Genomic DNA, 25,027 nt, shown 5'->3' with positions numbered 1-25,027 from the left:
CCTGAAGCACCAGACTGCCCCAAACATAGCAAAGAGCACTGTCCTGAAGAGTGCCATAAAACATACCTGCTTTTTGGTCTCCTTAGGTTGCCAGCAGTCAGCCATATAATGTCATGTAAGAACTTTAATTCTGCTGATGCCAGCAGCCATACTCCCTACAAGCTAAGCAGGTTGGGCCTGGCTGATACTTCGATGGGAGACCAACTAGGAAAGCTGGTTTGCTGCTGGAAGAGGTGTTGATAGTGATAGAGATCGTGCTGTAAAAATTGTGCCATTTTTGGATGAGAAGTAAATCCAAGGCCATAAAAGATCCTTTGAAAGAGTAGGTGTTGTACCCCAATGTCATAGCTAAAATTGCCTATTGTGGCCCCATCAAATCTGGCCGCCTAATCATCCCCTATATGTAATAGGTGAATTCTCTCCTGCCTCTACACCACCTTAGCTACTGTGTGGTGAGCGTACTACCAGAATACCTGTGTCGCATCGTCCAGGATGGTGTTACACAGTGGTGGTTGAAATGGATCCCCATTGGTTCAGCAAAACTCTTTCCGTATCTTGAAAAGCACTATATAAATCTAACATCCATCCATTATATACCTACAAACTTAATTCTGAACTGTATAAGGTTACTCTCAGGATGGGCTGAGCAGCCTACTAGCCATGAAGGTCTGCACATTGTCCTCCTATAACTATCACAGATTTGTTTTCTCCTGTTATTTTTCCATCCAGGTGACTAATGTATAGCATTAACATTCATTATGTCCATCAGCGATATTGTTGTCGTTAAATCTTTATCAAGTTAGTCAACTGTTTATGGGAAGGGCGTTGTGTAGAAAATAACTAACAGTTTGAAAGTGAGCAGTCAAACAAGCATGTAAGGTAGTTTCCATGGCAACTACAGCTCTGCACATCTCTTGTGTGCCAGTCTGGTAAAGTGAATTTGTTCTCTCATTATCTATTCATGTTTTGCACAGCATTTTGGGAAAAGAAGAACTAGAGGATAGCAGCAGAGATCCCAAAGGCGAGCCATGACATCCTTTCCTACTGCACTGATGATGCAGGTGCCATGGTACCTGTAAAATCACATTGGTACATTGGCTCACTTTCATAAGCTGGTGTCTTTTTCCATGCAATGTCTACTGCCCTCATCTGTGTCAAAGCTGTGCTGCAGAAACATCTTTGACCTGAGCTAATGCAAATACCTGCAAACTATTCCTTTTCTTTCCCTCTGGCTATTATTGTGAAAAACATAAATCTTAAGAAAAAAATGCAGTGATCGCTCCCACAGAGCAACTCAAGCACCATATCTGACAGCCTTGTGTATGGTTGCACTTATAAATTGGTGCTTCATAAATTGATGGATTATCTAAATAGTTTGTCAAGGATCCTTTCTGTTTGGCTGTTGTTAGTGTTGATTTGCGGCCTCTGGAAACACACCTGTTTAGTGAAAGCAAGTCATGTGACCCCAGTGAAGTTGTACTGACACAGCCGTAATCCCAGATCTCAGTCACACCTGTGCTACCCAGCAGGACAGTCAACAAACACCACAAGATGTATGTAGTTAGTCTATATGTGCATTCTTTTTTTTTTAACCTAATATTTCCATCCATCAATCCAACCATCCAACCAACCATTTTGTGTTACTGCTTGTCTTGTTCAGGGTTGCGGGTGATCCAGAGCCTATCCAGGGGGCTATGGGTACAAGGCAGGGAACAACCCAGGATGGGGCACCAATCCATCGCAGGGCACATTCACACACCATTGACTTACACATGTACACCTATGGGCAATTTGGTAACCTCAGCACGTTCTTGGATTGTGGGGGGAAACTGGAGAAACTAGAGGAAACCTCATGACGACACAGGGAGATCATGCAAACTCCACACACATGGGTATTCATTGGTATCTCCTGTTTGCTATATTTCCTGCTTTTTTTAGTGAGTGAAGCATAGATGATGAAGACAGCACAGCACAGAACGTTGCTCTCCTGTCCTTACAGTTTACAAAAAGGAAATGAATTAAGGAAAGAAAAACAGGTGTTGTCCTGATATCCCATTTTAATGTCCTGGTAGATTTTAAAGCATTATAAAACTGGAACGCAATAGAAAATGCACAAAGATAATAATTTTGTCAATACAGTTATCATAAAAGGAGATATTAATGTATTCTTGTTCAGTTTTGTGTCTCAACAGTCATTGACCACAAAAATGTCTTAAGAATTATGCGTGTAGCTGCATTTGTGCATGACAAGGTGTATGCAGAGTAGGCATAAGCAAAGCTACAATTATAAATTTCATTACAGTATTGATTATTATTGGCTTCTGTGAGCATGAGCTCTATCACTTTTTTCTTCAGTTACTTAGTAATGCCTCGAACCCTGGATGTGCATGATTAGCTATATATGTATGTAAGGAAAAAAGTATACTGTAGGGGCCCATTCATACACTTAAGAGAAGGTCCCATCTTTCAAAGAGAGCTTCCTCACTAAGGGATACTTCTGTCATTCACATCCGAAGTTTAATCACTCACAGAAGCTCATCTTTCACATAACTTAATTTTTCACAGGAAGCTTCGCCACTCACACACAGAAATATCAGTCATTCACAAAACCTTCATTAAATGTGTCTGGTTCACAGATTACCGACTGAACAAAACACTCCCAGGATCGTAACCAGACACAGATCATTTTAATATTATTTGCTCTAATTCTAATATTTTGTAGCTTTGTAATTTCCTTTACAGTGCCCTTACATCACGTCCGTATGCAGGTCAAATTTCAACATGGAAAACCTGAAGCGATATCAATCATGAGTCACATTCCCTCAAGTTGTAATGAAAACTGGATTTTTAATTTAAACACTATGTTTGCCCTGTTTTTCAAGACAAACATCCCACACAAAAAACAGCCTTTCATATAAAAGTGAAGGGAAGGAGCACAAAAATATTCACTGGGAATAATGAAAAGAGAACGAAAAAGTGGAAACAGCTGTACAGGAATGCGAAGGTCTCAGGGAAGAAGGGCGCGTCTCCCTTTATCCAGTGAGTGCAAATGTCTTCTGTTGTGCAGTCTGGAAGGTCCCAGAGCAGAACAAATGCACAGCATCACCACATCACCACATGCTTTTTTTCATTTCCCAAAGATAGTGTAACAGGCAAAAGAATCAGCACGGTTAACATCAACATTGGCAAGTCAGTGAGATGTGCAGAGTGACTGCGAGAAACCTCAAAAACTCACAGACAAGGGAGAGAAAAAAAATCTTTAGTTACAAATCACAATACATGTAATAATTATCATTCTTCTTTTTTTAAACTAGTAAGACTGTATCTATGGTGTTCTACCAAAGCTTTGAAAACCAAATTCCCCAATCTGTCATTTTCTGGCCAGCCAGAATAGCTGGCGGTCAGTGGTCTCCCACCATGATCATCATGTTTTTGGTTCATGCACTTTCCTTGCGTATTTTGTCTAATTTCCCCATGTATTTTCATTCAAGCATATATTTTGTAGGCAAAAGATTGTGTCGTCTGTGAGGAATAATGGTGGGATCTGCCTTAGGGCAGACAGAAGACAGCAGACGAATGAGAACGGCAGTATGACTGTAAGGGTGGGGGCCTCAAAACATATTAATTCATGCATTTCCTACAATGAAAAAATAAACAAGTGTTTCCTTAGTGACAAGATTAACAGGTTCCTGAGACAGTATCCTGGTGCTTCAGGTTCTATTCCCAGGTCTGCTTTTTTCTTGGCACTAATATGACACATTACACAAATTTACTTTGCTGATGAGCATTGTGTGGGAAACCAACTGACAGCACCAAGAGCAAAGACTGAGCTCTTTGTCAGGACTGCACTTATTGATCCACACATTATAAACAGATCAAGATGACATGGTGACAGTCCTTATCTTAAAAAGAGACATAAAAAAATAATAAGTTATCCTTTTCACCAAGCATCTTAACACAGCAAATCAGGCTTCTATAAAGTCATGCCTGCGATGTGTCTTGCATCACTCTGAAAGCCACTGGGTATTTTTCAAATGTTATTGTGTGTATTACTATTGTACTAATCTGTTACTCATCCAATACAAAGCATTTTCTGACAAAATGTTCCCAGTTTACACTTCTGATTTATATTCATAGCAATATTATACACATTATTACATAAACAGTAATAAAAAGATGTGTAACAAAGTAGAAGACAACAGACAGTCAGCAAGACAGACAGACAAATAATACATACATTTGTCCTAAATTTGTCCTAAAACTGTAATGTCTGGATTTACATATTGACTCAGTTCTTTTGGCATCTCTTTGTGGAAAACTGAAACATTCTTCTGTATATTTTATTATATATATAACAGGTTCAGTCATATATATATACGTTTATTTATATGTGCCTTTTTAAAAAGTATGATTATAGTTGTTTACCAACTTGCATTTCAATAATAATTTTTACTAAAATAATCAGGTGACAGAGTCTGCTGACTCAATAGAGGCCGCAGCCTCGCAGATTGTTGGCGATGATGATGTCAGTGACGGCATCGAACACCACCTGGATATTCCCTGTATCTGTTGCACATGTCATGTGGCAGTAGATCTCCTTATTGGGTGAACGGTTCTTGCTCTCAAACTGTGTCTGAATATAGGCAGCTGCATCCTCATAAGTGTTGGGGCCTAGACAGGGCATGGGGTTAAAGGAATGGGAAAAAGAAGTTAGAGAGACATGAAAAACAAAAAATCATGCTGATGTAAATTTGAATGCTTTTTTTTTCTGGCTTCAGTCTCACATTACTGTTTACTTTAAGATGATGTTTGAACTGTGCAGACCAGACCTATAACTGAACCGAAACCTCCAAGCCCCAACACCATGAAGGAGACCAAGAATTGGAGGAGGTCAATGAGTTTGTAGCATTTCATGAACAATGTTTCTATCACATGTATGTAACCTAGTAGGCTTCTACGTATTTGGCTTTAAGAAGGAACTTTAGTGATATAGAAAGTGTAGCATGAAGGACCAAGAGTAGGCTTTAGAGATGCAGAGAGATGAGGTCAGTAATGCATATTGTGGGTCTTGCTTTAGAATTCAACCAAAGTTAAAAGGTTCAGTCAGATTCTTACCTGTGTATTCAGGGAAACAGATGCTGAGGGCCGACTTTTTAATCTTTTCTGCAAACAGGTCTTTCTTGTTGAGGAAGAGAATGATGGAAGTGTCAATGAAGAATTTGTTGTTACAGATGGAATCGAAGAGCATGAGGGACTCATGCATTCGGTTCTGTAAAATGAAAGGAGAAAGAAAGAAGCAGATAGAGAAGGAGAAGGGAGAAAGGATAGGAGAAATGAAAAAGGGGAAAAAGAGAGGAAGCACAGGGAAATAAGAAATAAGAGAGAAAGAGGGAGAGGTTAGCTTTGGTCCAATGAGGTATGAAATCATTGATTCAATGAGGAGCTGTTAGTCAGACCCTGCCTACTGCTTCTGATAACTACACCGTTCTCAGAGCCAGTGTTTCTGAAGTTCATGAGGTCAAAAGTCAGGAAGCACTATAGGATAAAAGCTACACCAGCAGAACCATGTAACCAGACATGGAACATGTGCTGACGGTGACTGCGGGGTCTATGAAGAAATGTGCTTCCTTTTCATTTGAAACAGGAGTTACACCCACACACACACACAGAATGGAGAGGTATGTGTGTGCTCTTATCTCCAGCAAACACAGGAAGGTCCTTGTCTGCATCAGAAGCTCACCCCTGCAAAACAATAAAATGATCCACACCATTGACAGTGGAACTACTGCCTGACTATGCAGAAAGGTGGGTGTGAGGCAGGGACTAAAACACACACCCTATCTCTCAATCCCCAAAACCAGACACACCCTCAAGGTGGGGGTCAATGAAGGACTCCTGAGAGGAACAAGAGTGAGAGACACAACCAGTCGAAAACAGTAACTTTTTTTTCCCACCGGTCAGAACAGGATCACCTCAAGTTAGAACCAGAACAGTATCCCTTAAGTCCTCATTCTGGCAGAAAAAAAACATCTATTTAAATTATTTGTTAATAATAAAACACACAATAGGTCTTAAAATCATAACAATAGAAAAATTCATAAAATCAAGAAATGCACAGAAACAGGCACTTTATTTATTTAATCCTAATAAACACATTAGTATCCATGAAAAATTACAGAGGCGAGATACAACAGGACAGTCTGACCCTGAAACTCATAATGGGAGCAGGTTTAGGGGAAAAGCTACACCAACAGAGCAGAGTGGACCATGACACTCAGTCCTTGAGAAAAAGCAGCTTTTTTTGTATTTGGTAATTTTACTTCTGCAATTGATTTTATTTAATATAACATATACTCATACCTTGTACCCCATAATGCACCTCTTCACCCACAGCTTTGTCATACTACATTTGTTAAATATCAAATATCATAAATACATCACCATAGTGGCCCAGTGGGTAATAATCTGAGCGGCACCACCCTGCTATTTACTGATATAATGTTTCCTTTTGCTATCATGCTGTGGAAGAATAAGGTAGAAGAAAAACTGATATCTGATTGAACAAGCCTTATTTGGTTCTCCTAATTGTTCTACAGTAGTGAGACACCTAGATGAAGAATCCTGACACTGGCAGCAAGAGCAGAAGGGGAGAGACGGGATGGACTGTGGAAGCGTAACGATAGTGTTTATCATCTGTTACCCTGTTACAGCCCTCAAGCAGACAGCATGACAAGCGCTATCTGCCAATTAGCCAAAAGCCGGCACCTTGGACCATCAGAGGCGATTCTAGCGATTCTGGGGGCCCAAGGCCAAAAAACTACAGGCCACTCTAGCTCACCCTCCCCTTACATGGTAAAATTTATTAGCATTATTTTGGCGTGAATTCTGAATTAAAAATGAACATCAGAATTTTAAAAACATCATAAACAAACACTTCTGCAAAAAACACAATACAGAAATAAAGGAGATTTGTCGTTATGATGTACTATGTAATTGGCGGCCCTTGGGGGGCCCCTCTCAGTTCAGGGCCCCCTGCCTTGCCTGTCCTGTCGCTGCACCTTTGGGGATCATCATACAGCCATAATAAACAGTATGTTGCTGTGGCATCCATCTTCTGATATGCTTTAGCACAAAGGTGGTAAAACATGTTTTGGAATGAGAGAAAAAAAGGCATTATGAAATCTTTCTAGTAAATAATATACTTTTTAATTATCAGTCAATATATTAAAAGTTTAATTGTGTAGAGCCTGTTTATGATTCATGACAAATGTACTATATTATATAATTAAGATATAAATACATTATAGGTGTAGGCATTAGCTTAAAAAAAAATTCTATTCATTTTGATTGAGGAAAGACAATGCTCTGCTATGAGACAGACATGGATATGGATAAAATACTGTGCATTTAGACTCGAGATGGAGCACAGTTAGGTCTGACAGCAGAAGACCCAGTATGTTTCAGAAGCAAAGCTCTGTAGCCAGACTGTCTCCAGGTGTTCAAACTTCAGATGTTAAAAAAGGACACTTATTTAAAGTTTATCTGTCAAAACTTTTAGTATCAACAATAGATTTTTTTTTTTTTAGATTATTTGATCATTCTTGAACTTTTAGTGAAATCAGACACAGGTAGCTATGTCAGTCCCAAGGGGGCTGCGTCTGAATGCGGATATAGAGCAACGGGGCAAAGACCGTACACCAGCGGCATTATTAGAACATGCCAAATACACCCAGAGTCTCATTGTGGATCCTGACTGGAAGTGTTTTCCTATGTCTTCCAGTGTCCCCAAACACAGAAAAGACAAGATCTTTGGCATCAAATTCATGTTTTTCAGTTTTTTTGGCATATAAAGCACCTGGCTATGTATAAACATGTCAGTAAGTATCTTTGTACTGCTGGCAGGAGAATCAGGAGGGGCCTCTAGGTACAATGTGAGGGAAAAGGAGGAATTACGGCATCAATGACATTGTTACGAAAGAAGGCGCCCTCTGGAGGTGGCTTTGCTCCTTACAGGCCACAGTGGATCAGATTGGAGGCAAAGACAATGTTCATTGCTGTATCAGAGAGAATCTGGGCACTGCAAGTGCAAGTGGCACAGGTTCTTTGAGAGTGCACTTTGTTTCTGGTAGATTTGTCCTTGTGCTAATGCTGTAACGTAGTGTGCCCTACAGCTTCCAAAAATGTGTTTGAACCTGGGGGTAAGAGGATCAGGATGGAAAAAAAGGAAAACAGGGATTCATACATTTTATGAATTATGACTGGCTCATTATTGTCTGAGTGCCAGTGATGGTCTAACAGATTACCTGCATACACACAAACTGTAAAGAATCTCCTCTGGGAAATAAACAGAAAGTGGTATTTTCTTTGTCGTCTCTTCCAAGACATCCTTGTTCAGGAAGAGGTTGTTGGAAACCTCTCTGAACCATCTGTTGTTACAGACATTGTCAAACAGCTTCACGGATGCAGTATGTTCAGTTCTGAAGGCAGAGAGGGTAGTGAGATGGATGCACACACACAACACACATGATAACATGTGATGGCAAAAAGCAAGGTTGAGTTCCAGCTGTTTTGGCTGTTTTCATTCCACTGATCAATTTCATACCTGTGTGTCGGTGTGGTGGGAGGGGCCTCTGGAGAAGGGGTGGTGTTTTAGTATTTGGTAATCAATGATAAAGCTTAGCCAATGATGAGTGAGACAGGAAATAAACTGATTGGCTTGAGGGAGCATGCAGGAAGAGCGTAGAACAGTTAAACAGAACCTGCCCAATCAGGTATCATACAGCTCGTTTATACACAAAGAGAAAATTATATCATTCGACTACACTAACTCACCACAGGAAAACACTCACATACATTTTTTAGATCTCGGAATGGGACAACAGTAGATAAGGTGAAGATTAAATGATACTGCAAAAACATTTTACTGGATACCTGCTTACAGAGACGAAGGCCCACAATAAAAGAGAGTAGGTTTAGTTTAGTATTTTAAATGAATGTTCTCAAAGTGCTGGCTTTTGGCTTTCAGTTAAATGTTGCTGGTTACATTGAACATAAAGAAAAATATAATCTGGTGTAATGTTTTAATGTTAGCAAATGGAACAAAAGTTTCATCTAACATGAGAAGAAAGTTTTTAAATTTCAATGATTTTGGATGGATGGACTTTCGACATTCATCATATTTGGTGGGTTATACACCATATTTATGTTATGGACCAGTCATGTGTGTGTATTTATAATCAAATATGTGTTTGCATTACATGCTGTTTGTGTGTATTGTGTAGCTGGTAGTTGCTGTGTTTTTGTGTGTGGGTGCGTAATGGCTTATAAAGCATAACTCACTGTCGTCTCATCTTCATGTAACACCTGGTCGTACCCACTGAGAGCCACACAGAATATAATGGCGGTCACGTCTTCAAAGCAATGGATCCACTTCTTCCTCTCTGACCTCTGACCTCCAACATCAAACAACCTGGGAACAGGCACCACAGCAGAAAATTGACAAAGGTATAGAGTGCACATGTAATGATGATATACATGATGATATACGGTGACAGAAATAACATAATGACATTGGGTACACTGCGACAGAGGATGCATAATGACACTGGATACGTAATGACAGAGGATGCATAATGACACTGGATACGTAATGACAGATGATGCATAATGACACTGGATACGTAATGATAGAGGATGTATAATGACACTGGGTACACTGTGACTGATGATGCATAATGACACTGGATACATAATGACAGAGGATGTATAATGACACTGGGTACACAGTAACGGAGGATGCATAATGACACTGGATACATAGTGACAGTGAATGTATAATGACACAGAGTACACAGTGACAGAGGATGGATAATGACACTGTCTCCACAGTGACAGAGGATGGATAATGACACTGACTCCACAGAGATAGAGGATGGATAATGACACTGGGTACATAATGACACTGTCTCCACAGTGACAGAGGATGGATAATGACACTGACTCCACAGAGATAGAGGATGGATAATGACACTGGGTACATAATGACACTGACTCCACAGTGACACAGGATGCATAATGACTCTGACTTCACAGTGACAGTGGTTACATAATGAGATTGAATGACATTTAATATCATTACTTCAAACCCCAACTACCTGCTTATGGAAAGAAATGTTTTATTTGTTCATATCTAAAGTGCTCCACGATCTCAATCCATTTGTAGCCTTGTGTTCTTGAATCAGTAATAAAAGGAAAATAGTCATCTTATGTTGCACAAAGGGAAAGTACATATATACTACATATCTTCTACACATAGTCTTCTATGTCCAGGACTATACGTATCTATGTGGTGCCATTTGCAAGACAAAAACACACATCCTCAATGAGACAACACTGCCCTCTGTTGGTAAGAATGTGATCTGTTTAAGGATGGAAGGTGTGATTTACAGAGAACTACTATGATATCTGTAGCAATATCAGTACAACTGTAGCAATTTAAAGGATTCATGCCACTACCAGTCATGAAGAGAAGTAATTGTATCACCAATCAAAAACATAATGGGTCACATGACATCTTTGTGTGGATCTGTATGTTCACACATGCCCATGGCTAGAAAAGAAGCTTGTCTACTTGCCTGAGGTGTGTAATTTAGATGAAGGGCGAGCACACTGAACACTGGTCTTCTGGTTAGCATATAAATTACATGTTATTGAACCCAGCTGGCTAGTAGCAAAAGTTCTTATGTTCCACTCTTGAAAATGCCCCAACAAAAACACCGATACAGAATTCAGAAAAATTTTGTATTGGTTCATAATGAACCACTAAGAATCATACATGTGGCTAAATAGTATGCAATGGTATAACAATAAGCTGAGTGGGATTGGGAATCTCAGGTAGGGGAGGCTGAGTGGGATTGGGAATCTCAGGTAGGGGAGGCTGAGTGGGATTGGGAATCTCAGGTAGGGGAGGCTAAGTGGGACTGGGAATCTCAGGTAGGGGAGGCTGAGGGGGAATGGGAATCTCAGGTAGGGGAGGCTAAGTGGGATTGGGAATCTCAGGTAGGGGAGGCTGAGTGGGATTGGGAATCTCAGGTAGGGGGGGCTGAGTGGGATTGGGAATCTCAGGTAGGGGAGGCTGAGTGGGATTGGGAATCTCAGGTAGGGGAGGCTGAGTGGGATTGGGAATCTCAGGAAGGGAAGGCTGAGTGGGATTGGGAATCTCAGGAAGGGGAGGCTGAGTGGGATTGGGAATCTCAGGTAGGGGAGGCTGAGTGGGATTGGGAATCTCAGGTAGGGGAGGCTGAGTGGGATTGGGAATCTCAGGTAGGGGAGGCTGAGTGGGATTGGGAATCTCAGGTAGGGGAGGCTGAGTGGGACTGGGAATCTCAGGCTGCGTGCGCAACAAAGAGGAATATGGTTTAATAAAAGTACCATCCTACCCATAATAAGTGTATTATAACTCACCTGAAGTGCAGGTTCTTAAAAGTAAAATGTGTTTCTACGATTCCAGTGGTCTTGACTCGGGTTCTGAGGATGTCCTGCTCTGTGGGTTGATAATCTGCAGCTCCTACTCGGTCCAGGCTGTCAAGGTAGCTACAGAAAGAACAACACAGAAGGAGAACATAGGTAACTTTGTTTGAATTGGGTTGCTAGATAATTAAATTTTATAAAGTAAAATCTGGGTATAGTTGTAAAATATCCTATTTTAGGTCACACGAATCCAGCAGATACTACACCTCATATATTACTCCATGACACAATAGATGCATTTCAGAAAATGGCAAACATATATATATATATTATATTTCCAAATAATATGAAAGTGTCACTGCAGGCTAGCTAGGCCACCTGTTGTCTCAACCTCACCCCATTCCATCGTTTTTAGCACCTTTTATAAATCTTTAGATCACTGGAATTATTATTTAGAATTTCCTACCTCTTATGACAAGATCATTCAACATTGTACTATCATCTGTTTTTCACTCAGGAAATATCTGCTGCGTTGCACTACACTATTCAAGAAATGCTAATGTCTCATAGATGCTTATCCTGCCACTCAGCTGCCTTTAACAATTAGACACCAGTTCCTCTTGTCCATCATGGCCCATCAAGATTTAAAATTTCTGACTGGCCCATTCTACCAGGATCACTCTTTACCTAGGAGTGTGTAAGTGCCCATTGGTGAGTGATGCTCTACTCCTCTAATTGGGATGGCAGTTGACCCTGACCTTGTAGAACCTTTCCAATCCAGAAGTAGAAGTTGTACTCACTACTGGGCAGAGTCATTGAGCTGGTATTCACGGGCACGGTTGAAGCACTCCTGTATTCCCGAATCAGCCCAAAGACGTAACATTGCAGCCAACAGTTCTGGGGAGTAGGGCTCGGTATCCTCCATGCGACTGACCACATCACACACCATCTTTGCATCTGCCTGCAGAGAAGGAAGGGTTGTGTCAAGTGCATTCTGGGAGCGAGTATGTCCACGCTCAATTCCTAATACTGATTTAACATAGTCAGCCACCTGATTACACACTTGAAGTCGTCTTTTTGCTAAATCTCTGCACGGAATACAGCTGTCAGCACAGACAGAAGTGTGTGATAATTTACTTGCATTTTTGATTACATCAGCTTTGCCATTTGTTTATTTCTACATTCAAATTTGTACTCCTAACAGTCTATATATAAGATGCACTGACTTAACCTTAACTAGTCCATAAACAGTACACACTAATCTACTCACTCTACGTTACTCCAGTGGCGATCACTTTGCATCTCTATGGCTCCATATCCCATCACACTCGCTCTGTAGCTCTCACTCTGTTACTCTCTCCATCCCTCTGGAATCTCCCTCCATTATACATAATATGATATACATTCAGCTCTCGATTTACGTAAAACCGAAGTAAATCTGGACTTAAAGAACAACAACCAAAAAACCTGAGATACATAAAGCATTTAAGCAAAAAGACTCTATACGTGTAGAAGTAAATTTAGATTTTCTTTCTTTCTTTAGCCCTGCATTATGTTGGCGACTGCCCAGGGTTGGTTTCCGCCTGCTCCCATTGTTCTCAGGATAGGCTCCGGTCCCCCCTGCGACCCCAGTTGGGATTCAGTGGTTTCATAAAATGGATGGATTTCTTTCTTTACTTAGTATGTGTTCCTACATATTACTAGTATATATTGTATGTGTTTTTTTTTCTTGCTAAAAGGTGTCTTGAATGGTATGAGACGGTAAATCCAACTTATAGACCAAGCAATGACAAATGCGGTCTAAGTCCAATAGAGCCAACAGAGAAGGTGCAGGACATATAACAGCGAATACGCAGATGACAGCAGGACTGTTATGCAGGCACACCTGTTACAAGCTCTCAGCTGATCACCGCATCACTGCAGGTGTCTTCCATTCGTCAGGACAGGGAAGCTTTTCAACACCGTGTCCAAAAAAACCTTCATTTCAAACCTTAATCATGATGCCACTTTTATTTAAGGAGCCACTCTACATAAAATAGTGCATGCAAAAGCATGTTGGTGTTCGAATAACCATGTAAGTAAAACACTGACAGAACAGCCATAATCATGGTATCTCAGGCCTACAGAAGGAACCAAGCAAAGGCCTGGGGCTAGAGATGATGGTGGTGCCTACAGGAAAAGGGGACCAAAAGGGAACCTGCACAAACATTCACGTCACCTTGTAAACGGTCTGTAACACCATATAGGCTGCGATTTATTTAGCACCAATAAGGACGAGACGGGCAGGCGACCCCCGGTACCACCTAAAATTGCACACTTTGCTCTCTAACTTAACAAAGCACAGCATATATCTATGACAGCTAACCTTAAATACACTTCTTAAATACACTTGCTATAACGTTAGTCAGAAATGTGCAGAGTGGGGTGACCCCTAACTTTGGCTCTCCACCAAAACACCAACAGCATATGCTTTATATAAGGCAACTAACTACAACTATGTCTGTAGCTCAGTTCAATGTGCAGTTACCTTAACAATGGCTCTCTCAGTTTAGTGCGCAATTCCTCAAATAAAACACAAAAGAACAGAGACATGAGACAAACCCATAATTTAAAGGAAAGCAAAACCAGAAATCAACCCTGAACCAAACATATAATTTTTCTATGTCAGTATAACTTTACGGAGTACCCTAGATCAATGTTTCCCAATCCGGTGCTCAGGGACCCACAGTTGGTCGACGTTTTTGCTCCCTCGGAGCTCCCTGCCAGACGGTCCACATTATTGCTCCCTAACAGACTGGGAAACACTGATCTAGAGTTACCCCTTAGAGCTGTGGAAAAAAACATTAATCAGAAGTCTATCGCCCTCACACAAGGATCACTACCCTTCCAGCTCATACACTCGTTTGGGCCCCTGACTTCATTACACTGGGATGCCTCCACTGAAAAAAAGAAATAGGTGAATTCCTGACACTGTTAGCTTATAATAGAAAAAAAAATATCTCCAAAGGACAAGATTTTTTTCTAGGGGAAAAAAAATTTGATTCTAGTTGAAGCGTTCTTGTCACTGGTGACAGAAATATCTACACCATTAACTACTGTCCTACAAAGAACATAATTGTCAAGAAGTTGTCAGAGAAAAGTGTGTCTCTGAAAATAGCTGTTCTGCACAGATGCAAAACATGGTTCTGGTTCGTCTTTCGGCTCAGAGCATGCACCCAGACCCTGATAACTGATGCAGAATCCGGGTGCGGCCCTTCCCTTTACCCAACACTCATATCATCTTCCTTTAAGTATCCCTTGTTTTGAAGTTGAAGTTTGAAGTTTAGTCTTTGTTTTTATCCCTCCATTGATTTTATTCCTTATTTGTTCTGTTGTTCTTTGCTTGGAGCAGGGACTAATGTTCCATTATAGCCACAGTGGATTCTGTTATGCGAAAGGAAGGCAAACTAAGGCAAAACATTCAATAAACATCACTATAATCTTCCAGAACAAATACAGACCCGAAATGCTGTCAACATGACAGTGATGTTACACCCCACATTGCCCGAATGTGTGAACACTGCATTAATACTTATGTGCATGGATTATTATGTGTGAGAGACCCCTTCATAAACTCTCTGATGTCAATATGTTCGCCTGCATCCTTATAAAATGGACTTCACTTTAGTAGGCTGCTGTGGTGACCTGTGTGTTCCCATGTCAATGTGCGTGTTACTGTGTCAGTCCATGCATTTGCATGTGTCTGTGTATCTATTTGCAGTCCGTGTGAGGGTCAAAACAACATCACCTTGACAACCCAGTATAATCCTTCCAACACATCAGTGACCTCTGATAATCCAAGGCTCAGATATATACACCAGGTTACCATGGCGACTTCATATGACCAGCTGGTATGCATACAAATAAAATCTAGTAAGCTGTGCACTCACAAATGTGTGTCGAGACAAACACAGGTATGCTCTTACACACACACGTGCAGTAACAGATTTACTGCTTACATGTGAAGCCTGTTCTGTGTTTTCAATGATAACGCTCAGTTTTTGCACATTTTGTTGTACACCAAATTGTTCTTGTGTTGACTGTTGTCTGTTAGGCAAGCCTGTGTGTGAATGTATATGTGTGTATATATACAGTATGCAGCCGTGGGAAAAATTAAGAGACCAATCTACATTTTTAAACAAGTCTGCATTTTAAATCCTGGTTTAATCCTGGTTCTGTTGGCAGAAGACTATGCTGAGCAGCAGGTTGCTTCCAGGTTCAAAATTTCCAAGACAGAAATACACAGGAATAAGGTGAAACAGGAGACACTGGGAATGACCAGAATACAGCCAGGTAAAGGGCAAAAGTGACTTTCTAATGCCAGAGATGACTGTTTACTTATCCGACAGTTTCTCATGAATCCTAGGTTGACATCAAGTGACCTTCAAAAGGAATGGGAAACATTAAGTGCAGGACAGTTCATATCAGGCTCATAGAAGCAGAACTGAAGACCCATAAAGCAAGGAAGAAGCCCTTCATTAATGAGAAACAGAGAAGAACCAGGCTGCAGCTTGCAAAAATATATACAGTGGTACCTCGGTTCTCGAACTCACTAGAACTCAAATTTCTTGAAAGTCGAACAAACCAGTTTGACCTAGAACTCGATCTGAGTATCAGAAGTCGAACCGTGAACGCTGACCTATTATAAATTGTACGCACCAGGAAATTAGTCATACTACAATGCAATTCTTACTTGAATGCCTTCTTCACAGACTGGACGATTAGCCAAATAAAGAAGGCAACATTACAGTAACTAACAATAAATAAACCACTAACTTACATGTACTATTAGAGCATTTATGTCATTTATTTAAACTTTATTTTACCAGGTAAATTAACTGAAAACCACTTCTCACTGCTTTACGTGATATTCGGGAGAAATAGCAGATCGGAACTGCCTGGGATACAAACGTCATGCGTGTAACTAAACTCTTCAGCCAATAAGGGCAAAGGTGTGTCGTCACGGAAGCAGTTCCAGTTTATGCAGCCGGGTGAGAGGTCGCAATGCATCTAACCGTAATGCATTGCGTCAGGATCAGAATGCTTTGCTTTAAGCCAGCGCTGTAAGCAAGTCGAACACACCCAATGACCGGACTGGGGAAACAAACTGAAACACGGACTTAATTAATACAGAGGACTAATGACAACAACCAGAAACAGCTGATCACATGGGGATCCCACACGAGGTTAACGAAAGGGCGTGGCACACGGAAGGAGTGGACAATCGGGGCAGGACAGGGGTAATGTTGGGATAAGATCTTTATCGTTTTGGAAGCCATTAAGAAAAAAATGCTCTTCTTGTTTTATCCTGTTCATTTCCTGTTTAAATGCTAAAAAAAAACAAAAAACAAAAACATATTTAGGTGTAATGGGGGGCCGGGAACCAATTAATTGGTTTTCCATTATTTTTTATGGGAAAAATTCGATCAGAACTCGAACTTTTTAGGATTCGATCCGGAGTCCGGAACGGATTAAGTTTGAGAACCGAGGAACCACTGTATATATGTTCAAAGATGCACACCAATAAATTGAGAAATGAGAGAAACAGCTGTATATACCCTGTATGTACACCTGCTTTACCCTGTTTGAGTGGCAACACATCTGCATATAGAACATCCTTTAATTTATGGCTAATACAGTTATATTCGGCCCATGTAATATATCTCATTATGCATAAACCCACCCTTCTCTCCTTGTCTCCATACTCCAGGCCCAGTGTGTCCATGGCACGGACGATGGCTGCTAGTGACTGAATGGTGTTGCTGTAGACAACAGGCTTGTACTGCTTCACATCGTCACCGGAGAAGCCATCTTCGTGAATAATCCTGCCCAGATACACGCACACACGTTAATGCAAATATACACCGCACATGTGAAATAACCATAAATACTAGGAGTCACATGACATATTCACTGTTGCTGCCATATAAACCACAGCTGCAAGAAAGGACAAACTGTAAGTACCAGTGAGACCATCAACAACCACAAATCTTCAACTGTTCTTGTAGTTGCACAGCCTGAATGACAGGCTTCTTATTATGATTACAATATGTATTCCAAGAGATATTTGTGGTGTGACATTGTACTGTTTGTAACCTTTTGCAGGTAAGGATAAATACAGATTACAAATATGTGAAGGACAGTATTGTCTGTGGTTGTATGTGAATAACACATAAACACCTAAAAAGGGAAGATTATCTGGATTGCAGGCTGAAACTGCAGGCGTGAATGGGTAATCAAATCGCCAACCTTGTAGAAGTTTGCTGGCTCACATGAAGCTTGTGGTGATGAAGTGGACAGGTGGGATGTGCAGGGCAGTGTACACTATGACTGAGTCGAAACACTCTATAAAACAGGGGTCAATAGCCAGGTATCCAAAAGGGCCGTTTGGTGAGTGGCACGGCAGGAATTTGAATCCCATCCTTGCTGTGTCTGTGGAGTTCATATGTTCTCCCTTTATTGTATGGATTTCCTCTTATAGTCCAAAAGCATACAACCTGGCAATTCAAATTTACTCACAGTCCGTAAGTGAGGGCATGTGTGTATGCCCTCAGCTGGAATGCCTTGTGTCCAGTGCTGTTTGGACAGGTTTCTGAAATCCTTCACTATATAAGTGATTGGAAGATAGATGGATATTGCCCAGTGAATGTGTCTGTATGCGTGACCTACAGTGGACTGATATTCCATTCATTGTGTACTAAGCTGTGATCCCATACTGAATAAAATAGATGGATGAATTTATATCCTAAAACAACTGACAGATTATTGCAGACACCAAGCAAATAAAACTGAGTGAAGAGTATCATCAGCACAAGCACAAAATCTGTACAGAAATTCTACTGCAGCGTAGTAATATTAACATTTTTTGCGTAGAAAAAAACAATGAGGTAAGTTACAATTTCTCTCCTTAAATATTTGGTAATGCTTTACATTAAATGCACCTTCATAACGCATTCATAATGCATTTGGAGAAATTTCATAAGCAACATGTAAATATACTTTGACATCCTAACATACCTTAGCAGCTTTAATATACATTAATAACAAACATTATACAATAATAACAAACACTATAATCATATAATTGTATAATGTTTGTTATTAATGTATTTTCAGGGCCAGTCCCCATCTTGTCTTGTTCTGTCTGTTGTTTCCCTGTTTGGCCAGCAGGGGTCGCTAGCCATCCTGTCCTATTCCCAGTTTTTCATTAGGTTTAGCTTTTTTTGTTCTGTTCCTAGTGTGTTCCCCTGCTCTCTGGGCCACCATGTGGCTAAATGGGCTAAGCATGCAGCTGAGAACCATGTTTCCCTACCATCATAAAAAATGTTGTACATTTTGAGTTTTTTTCCCCCCTTATTGTAACGTCCTTGTATTTTAGGATAGGTCTTTGTTTTGCAGCTTTGTTCTTAGTTATCCCTGCTCATTCTAGTGTTGTGCTTATTTCTGCATTTCCTGTGTAGCTCCTAAACCCAAGTGTATTGGTTCATTGTCACTACCTTCACCTTTCCCAGTGTTTGGTTAATTGGTTATAGCCCACACCTGTTTCTAATCTAGTCTCCTGTGTATTTAAGTACCTGCCTGTGTTTTATTCTAGTGATTCTGTTTGATTGCTGTAGATATTTGCTTGTGATCCCTCTACTAAATGCATACATACTCCTTCACATGTTTAAACATGTTAAATGCTGAACTAAAATGAACGACCAGCAGTTTAATTAAGGGATGGGGGTGTATATGTATCCCATACCACAAGATTCCTCTGGTTGGTCCTATTTCCTCTGAATGCATGCCGTTAGACTAATTGGAGTTTCTAAAACTGCCAGTACTGTTGTGCCTGACCAGAATATGCACTGGGAAGATGGATGGATGGATGGATGACTGTTACGTCATTGTGTCAGTCTGCACAGTGTTAGTATGCCAGGGATGTAGTATAGGAATTAAAGTTTTGCTGTAGTACGTGATTTGGATGTCATTTATCTCAGACACATGGCTATATAAAGGTTTTTCTGTCATTAATTACAAGGGCTGTCAGATGTAAATGCATTAAGTCATAATGCGTTATTATAACTACATGCATTAATTTTGATACTCCAATGGGAAAATAAAATGAGCAAAGATTTTTAATAAGGATCTATAGCATTCCTTCCCGGTTGTAAGCAATGCAATAGCTTCAGGCGTGCCATTGAACAGAATCCCAGAATTCACAGCTAAAATCAGAACACTTAGTTATCATCTCATGGAGAAGCTGATGGCGTGGAAAGACTGGGAATCATTGCTATTTGGTTTTTAAAAATTGAAAGATAGCTCAGAGGATAAAACATACTGAAAATACAGACTAAAACCTTTTTTGCATGGCATAGCAACACTTTTTTAATATGTGATTAATGTCGTTGACAGCCTTTTTAATTATCCTAAACACCACTGATCCTTATTGTTGAGGGGATTTTTATAATAATTGACCCCTGTGTGCCTGCTCTGCCCTTTGACCCTGGTTGGGCAGGCAGGACTTGTTTTGAGTGTTTACTGTAACCCTTTCATCTGCACTAGATCAAGGGGCGAGAAACCCAGTTGGGTAAATGGATCCATTTAAAAGCAGCATGACTCAGGGGTCACGGCACAAGTCATCACCAAACCAGAGCACATGAAGTCCCAATGGACCTTCAGAATCTCCTGTTTTATACTGCCAAACCCATATCAGACAAAAAAAACTCAAATAACCATATCAAGCTATTTTGTTTTTTTAATCTATCAGCAGCTGAGTCAGTGAACTAGTCAAAATCAAGTAAACTCTTCACTGCACAATGTGACCTAAATCAAATTGTGCTGTTTTTGACTACAGGCCAACATGCTTAAGCTTTGTGCTGCATTGGCCTGTGGTTTGATTAAAAACAATACTGTGTTAATGTTCTCAGGCAAAGCTCTTAAGGCCATGCTGTGGGACCTCCAATACACAGCTCAGGCCAAACCTGGCACCCCTGGCTTTCAAAGAAATATTAAGCCAGGTAGAAGGAGGCCAGTCAAAGAGTGGCACATCTCAGCAACTCCTGTTTTTCCTGTACAATTTTTTTTTAGATCTGATTGACTGACACCCTAAGGCCTGACAGTTTTAGTGAAACACTGACGAAATTGATATTATGAAGTGGATTTTTACTAAAATAACTACTAAAATGTTTTACTTGATGGTTACAGGATTTACTTTACTTTGCCACTTACACAAGAGTTCATTACCATTAACCTTGCAATGGGGACAATAGGGGAGAGTAACATGTAGGTATACTAGCCAACTGATGCTGATCTTGGTGGTTCTTTTGCATCTGCACTGATGAAGCACTGCAGCACACACAAAGATGGCCTGCAGGGAAGGATAAGGCTGTGATTTCGTAACGAGTCAATAACTGCAGAATCATATGTATAAGTACACTAACTCTTCGATGTCTTTTGTAATGTATGTGCAAATGCAGCTATACTGAGACTCAGAGTCATGCAGTGACCGCAGATGGCTTACATACGCTTATACACAGAGGGGCATTATAAAGAGAAAGAGCATGTTTGTGTATAACCAAGAATGAAATGTTCATAGACAGTGTTTACATGTGTATACACATGTTAACCAGTGCGTCCATAACCATAGGTAAAATCTAGGCTTGTGTGGATTTTAAAGAATCTGTTCCAGTAACAGTAATTGATATTCAACCAAAACTGTCATCCCCTTCAGGTATATTGATTGATCTTTTTGCCTTTTCCCCATGTGCATGACCGCTTACATCGAAAACATGTTAGAGTATTGACAGGGAGGAGCCAGACACAGTCCCCTCAATGCGAAACTTACTCGCAGTTGTCATAGAGATGAGTTATCCACATATTAGCAGTTAACATCACTGAGGAATCTCAGCACAGATTCTGCCCCCTCATTTCTCCCTGATTCCTTTCTTTATGTGTGTGATTCTGGCAGCTGTATGCTTCATGAAAGAATGGACCACATGTCCTTCTGGCAAGGAGTCCAAGTAAAGACAAACTCAATCCTACAATACTATTCTGAGATTCAGTATACCGAACCTAGCAATGGAGTCAGCTTTAGCAAGTCCCCGTATGTACCCGCTTCACATGCATGTGCATACTGTGACCCCTAAATCCTGAAAAGATGGATATTGGACAGCAGAGGAACAGCCTCTCCACCACATAATTAGAGGGAACTGAGAGTCCTAAAACTGACTACACAATTAACCTCAGCTGCATTTTTTTTATTTATTTTTGCTGTTTTACTATTTTATATAGGCAAGTAGTAAGTTATGCAATTCTGCTTAGGTGTGATGTGTAGCTCAGTAGTTTTAGGATCTTCGCCTGTGTCCAGAAGGTTGTGGGTTCATATGAATAATAATATCACTAATGGGCCCTTGAACAAAGCCCTTAACCCAATATTTTCCAGGCCCAAAGTTTCTTAGGAAAGAGTGTCTTCTAAATAAATAGCGTGTGCTGAAAATCTCTCATTGTGGTCCCAATTCTGGGAGATTAAATCATAAGCCTCTATTTATTACCACCATAATAGGTGGAATTAACATTCTTACTACCTGCTTGACATCCTAGCAGCCTTAAATATGATGATTGTGTATCAGCCTACAAAAATAATTCCATTTAGAGAAATGACTGAAGGGTTGTTTACAGTTTAAAGCCGCCATGTCTGATGCCCATATTTTACAGTATATTTAGTGCTGAGTTTTTATTGCTGCTGGAAAACATTTTAATTTTATGTTAAAATCCATTTATAGATCCTAACAGCTGAAGGAAGAGTATGGCAAATTCAGAAATTACTTTATAGCAAACTTCGATGCACATGTGAAAAAAAGTACCTTTTGCACATTTATACAGATTGTATTAAGCAGTCCAGGTTAAATGATATAGGTTACAACAGGCCTTTATTTAACTGTAACCGTAAACTTTCAGAATACGAGTGGATGTCATTTTCCAGAACAGTATCTCCTGCCTCCAAGTTAATGAATTTCGACATAAGATTTAGGCTTGCGTTCTTCAGAGTTCTGAAAATACAACGTTTAACCGGAAAACGGAGAGACGCGAATATTTCCGAAACGATACGATTCAGCTGACAAGCGCTGTCCACCACAGCAACCTCCTGAAACGACCGCTGATATCAACGGGACAGTCAAATTACTCGCTTGACTGAACCTCACAATTTAGATTATTGGATCACAAAAGACAACAGTTGGCACCAAGAAGCAGGGCAGTTGTTAAGCATTAAGACCAAAGTCACCAATGTCACAATAGAAATTTATATAAAAATTCAGACCTTTGACCCTTCACTGTCGTGTTAATATCGTCAGTTTCCAAGAAACAAAAGCAGATTGGTAAGAATTTCTGCAGCTCTTTTGAAAAGTGGGTTTCTGGTAAAGGTAATCCGTCTTATGCAAAATCTAACTCGTATTTTATCCTGCATCAAATCAGGGTGATTGGCGACAATCTGGGCGCGGCAAGCTAAGTGCAGATTCAAGGCGTAGGAGATGTGTATGAGGGTGCACTGAACTTGCATCATAAAAATAAAAATGGCCGAATCATAAAAAGACATTTGACCAATGCCTATGTCAAATCTTGGGCAAGGTAGTCTACGTTTATATACATATCGACAACATTTAATCACTACTTGGCCGTAGGAGGCTTCCAACTGAACTGCTGACATAAAATAATGGCATCTGCTACGTTTTTGTATGGGATAAAATTCTAATTACTTTTTGCGTTAAATGCATATTACAAGCGAATCTTTTTAAAAATGAAACTCTATGAAGATCGCGGGATCAAACATTAAGGGGGAAGTGTAGCAGATGAAAGGGATAAAGCGTGAAATTGGGATTAATTGAGTGGTGAATTATAATGGCTCTCACTGCAATCCCGCATGCACACACCAGCTCTCCAGAAATACAGAACTGCATCTTTTACCTTGCATTCATCACAGTCGGGGATATCTGAAATAATTATCCCTACTACCTGAAATATTTGCCAACATTCTGCTTTTCGGCCGGCTTGACAACCCGCGGCAACGTGGACGCATCACCGGCGGGGGAATCTTTCCCGTAGAATATGGCTGACCTGAGCGTTCACCAAGCAAACTAGGACTGGAGACTGAAAATGATAGAATGTATCCTCATCCCATAAGCACAAAAACGCTTCAGCCTTATCACTTACTTCATCTGCTTTACTATGGTGCTTTTTCCAGACTCCCCTGCGCCTGTTGAAATAAAAACACATTAAGTATAAAGAATGTCCCTGATGCCGTACTAAGGAAAAGTAAGCATCATTATACGGGTATGCAGGAGTCCAGAGTGGAGAGGCCAATCTGTACTGTTCATCCACCACCATGGGAGAGAAACCGAGGCGAAATGGAAGTCCTCTCTATCGGGAAAACAGTCTTACCAAGCAGGAGTAATTTCACGTCTTTTGCAGCCGTGATACCATCCTCCTTCAGGTTCTTCTCGATCGCTTTGCTCCTATCCAAAGCCTCCCTTTCTTCAGCGCTCAGTGTACATCCCATGGTTAGACGATTTTACGGCTTCCGTTTCGCAAAAACCTAATACACCCTTCAGTATCCTTTCTCCCTGTCGGTCGCTTCCCAGGTTTGCTGCCTTCCCCCCCTCCACACTCTGGACGACACTTCTAGACTAGCTAAAACATTAAAACCCGCGTCGACGAGACAAGCAGGACCTGTCTTCGTGTCTATCTGTCTTTCAGTTTGTGCCTTGGGTGGTGTTCTGGTGGGTGCACACGGACTAGGGGGTCTACTGGGCGGCGATGACAGCGGCGAGCAGTCGCATCGCTCGGCTCGCTGACAATAACGGGAAGGAGGGAGAGCCGAGCTTCAAGCTCAGCGACGTCAGAAGCGCAGCAGAGGAGCGTCCAGATTGTAAAGTTAAACGCAGAAAATAAAGAATTATTCCCAAGACCTTCGTGATCTATAATGTTGCAGGTACTTAACGGCGCTATAAAATAACGTTTTGTAATAGCATGGAGATTTTTGTGAAAATAGAGCCGATAGGGAGTTTGGTCCACAGGACGAAATGCAACCCAAAGAAATGATCTCAGTGGACTGGGTGTGGACTATCGCTCGTCTAATGGTCAGAGTGTGCTGTGACATTTGAGATTCATGGATGCTGACACTAAAACAATGTATAAAATATATCTTCGGAACAAAAAGCATAACTGTAAAGATAAATCGAGATAGAAGTAAAATCACCTAAATTAAAATATCAGTTAAGTAAATAAGTAAATGTAGATATCAGTACCCATGAATTCCCCGAATGTATACTATTGCACCATCTTAATCCTAACTGGGACATTACTGTACGGTGTATCCTCTGAAGGGACAGATTTGATTCTAACCATATTTCACTGTTATTCGTGATAATTCACTGTTCTTCCTGAAATAGGCTCACTGCGAAACTGTACTGAATAAACAGTTATGGATAAAGGATGGAACTTTGTGGGTTAGAATATGTAGCGGACACACATAAAATACCTT

The 25,027-nt window shown here is 40.6% G+C and overlaps 2 protein-coding genes across 2 annotated transcripts in view; one reads left to right on the top strand and one right to left on the bottom strand.

Moving 5' to 3' along the window:
- The window catches only part of dhcr7 (7-dehydrocholesterol reductase), a 155,538-nt gene that overhangs the window by 68,250 nt on the left and 62,261 nt on the right, over positions 1–25,027 (top strand). The window lies entirely within an intron of this gene.
- On the bottom strand, positions 2,673–24,570 carry LOC111848107 (guanine nucleotide-binding protein G(o) subunit alpha-like). The gene is made up of 8 exons (XM_023819863.2): positions 23,926–24,570; positions 23,698–23,740; positions 17,192–17,333; positions 12,270–12,430; positions 11,464–11,592; positions 9,340–9,469; positions 5,116–5,269; positions 2,673–4,671 (listed from the first exon to the last, which is right to left on the bottom strand). Exons 1-8 carry the CDS (start codon positions 24,041–24,043, stop codon positions 4,484–4,486), a joined length of 1,065 nt encoding a protein of 354 aa, XP_023675631.1. The 5' UTR covers positions 24,044–24,570; the 3' UTR covers positions 2,673–4,483.

This window comes from Paramormyrops kingsleyae, chromosome 11 (genome assembly GCF_048594095.1).
Source record: "Paramormyrops kingsleyae isolate MSU_618 chromosome 11, PKINGS_0.4, whole genome shotgun sequence".
Classification (NCBI taxonomy): Eukaryota; Metazoa; Chordata; class Actinopteri; order Osteoglossiformes; family Mormyridae; genus Paramormyrops; species Paramormyrops kingsleyae.
This window is presented reverse-complemented; position numbering and strand designations above follow the sequence as displayed.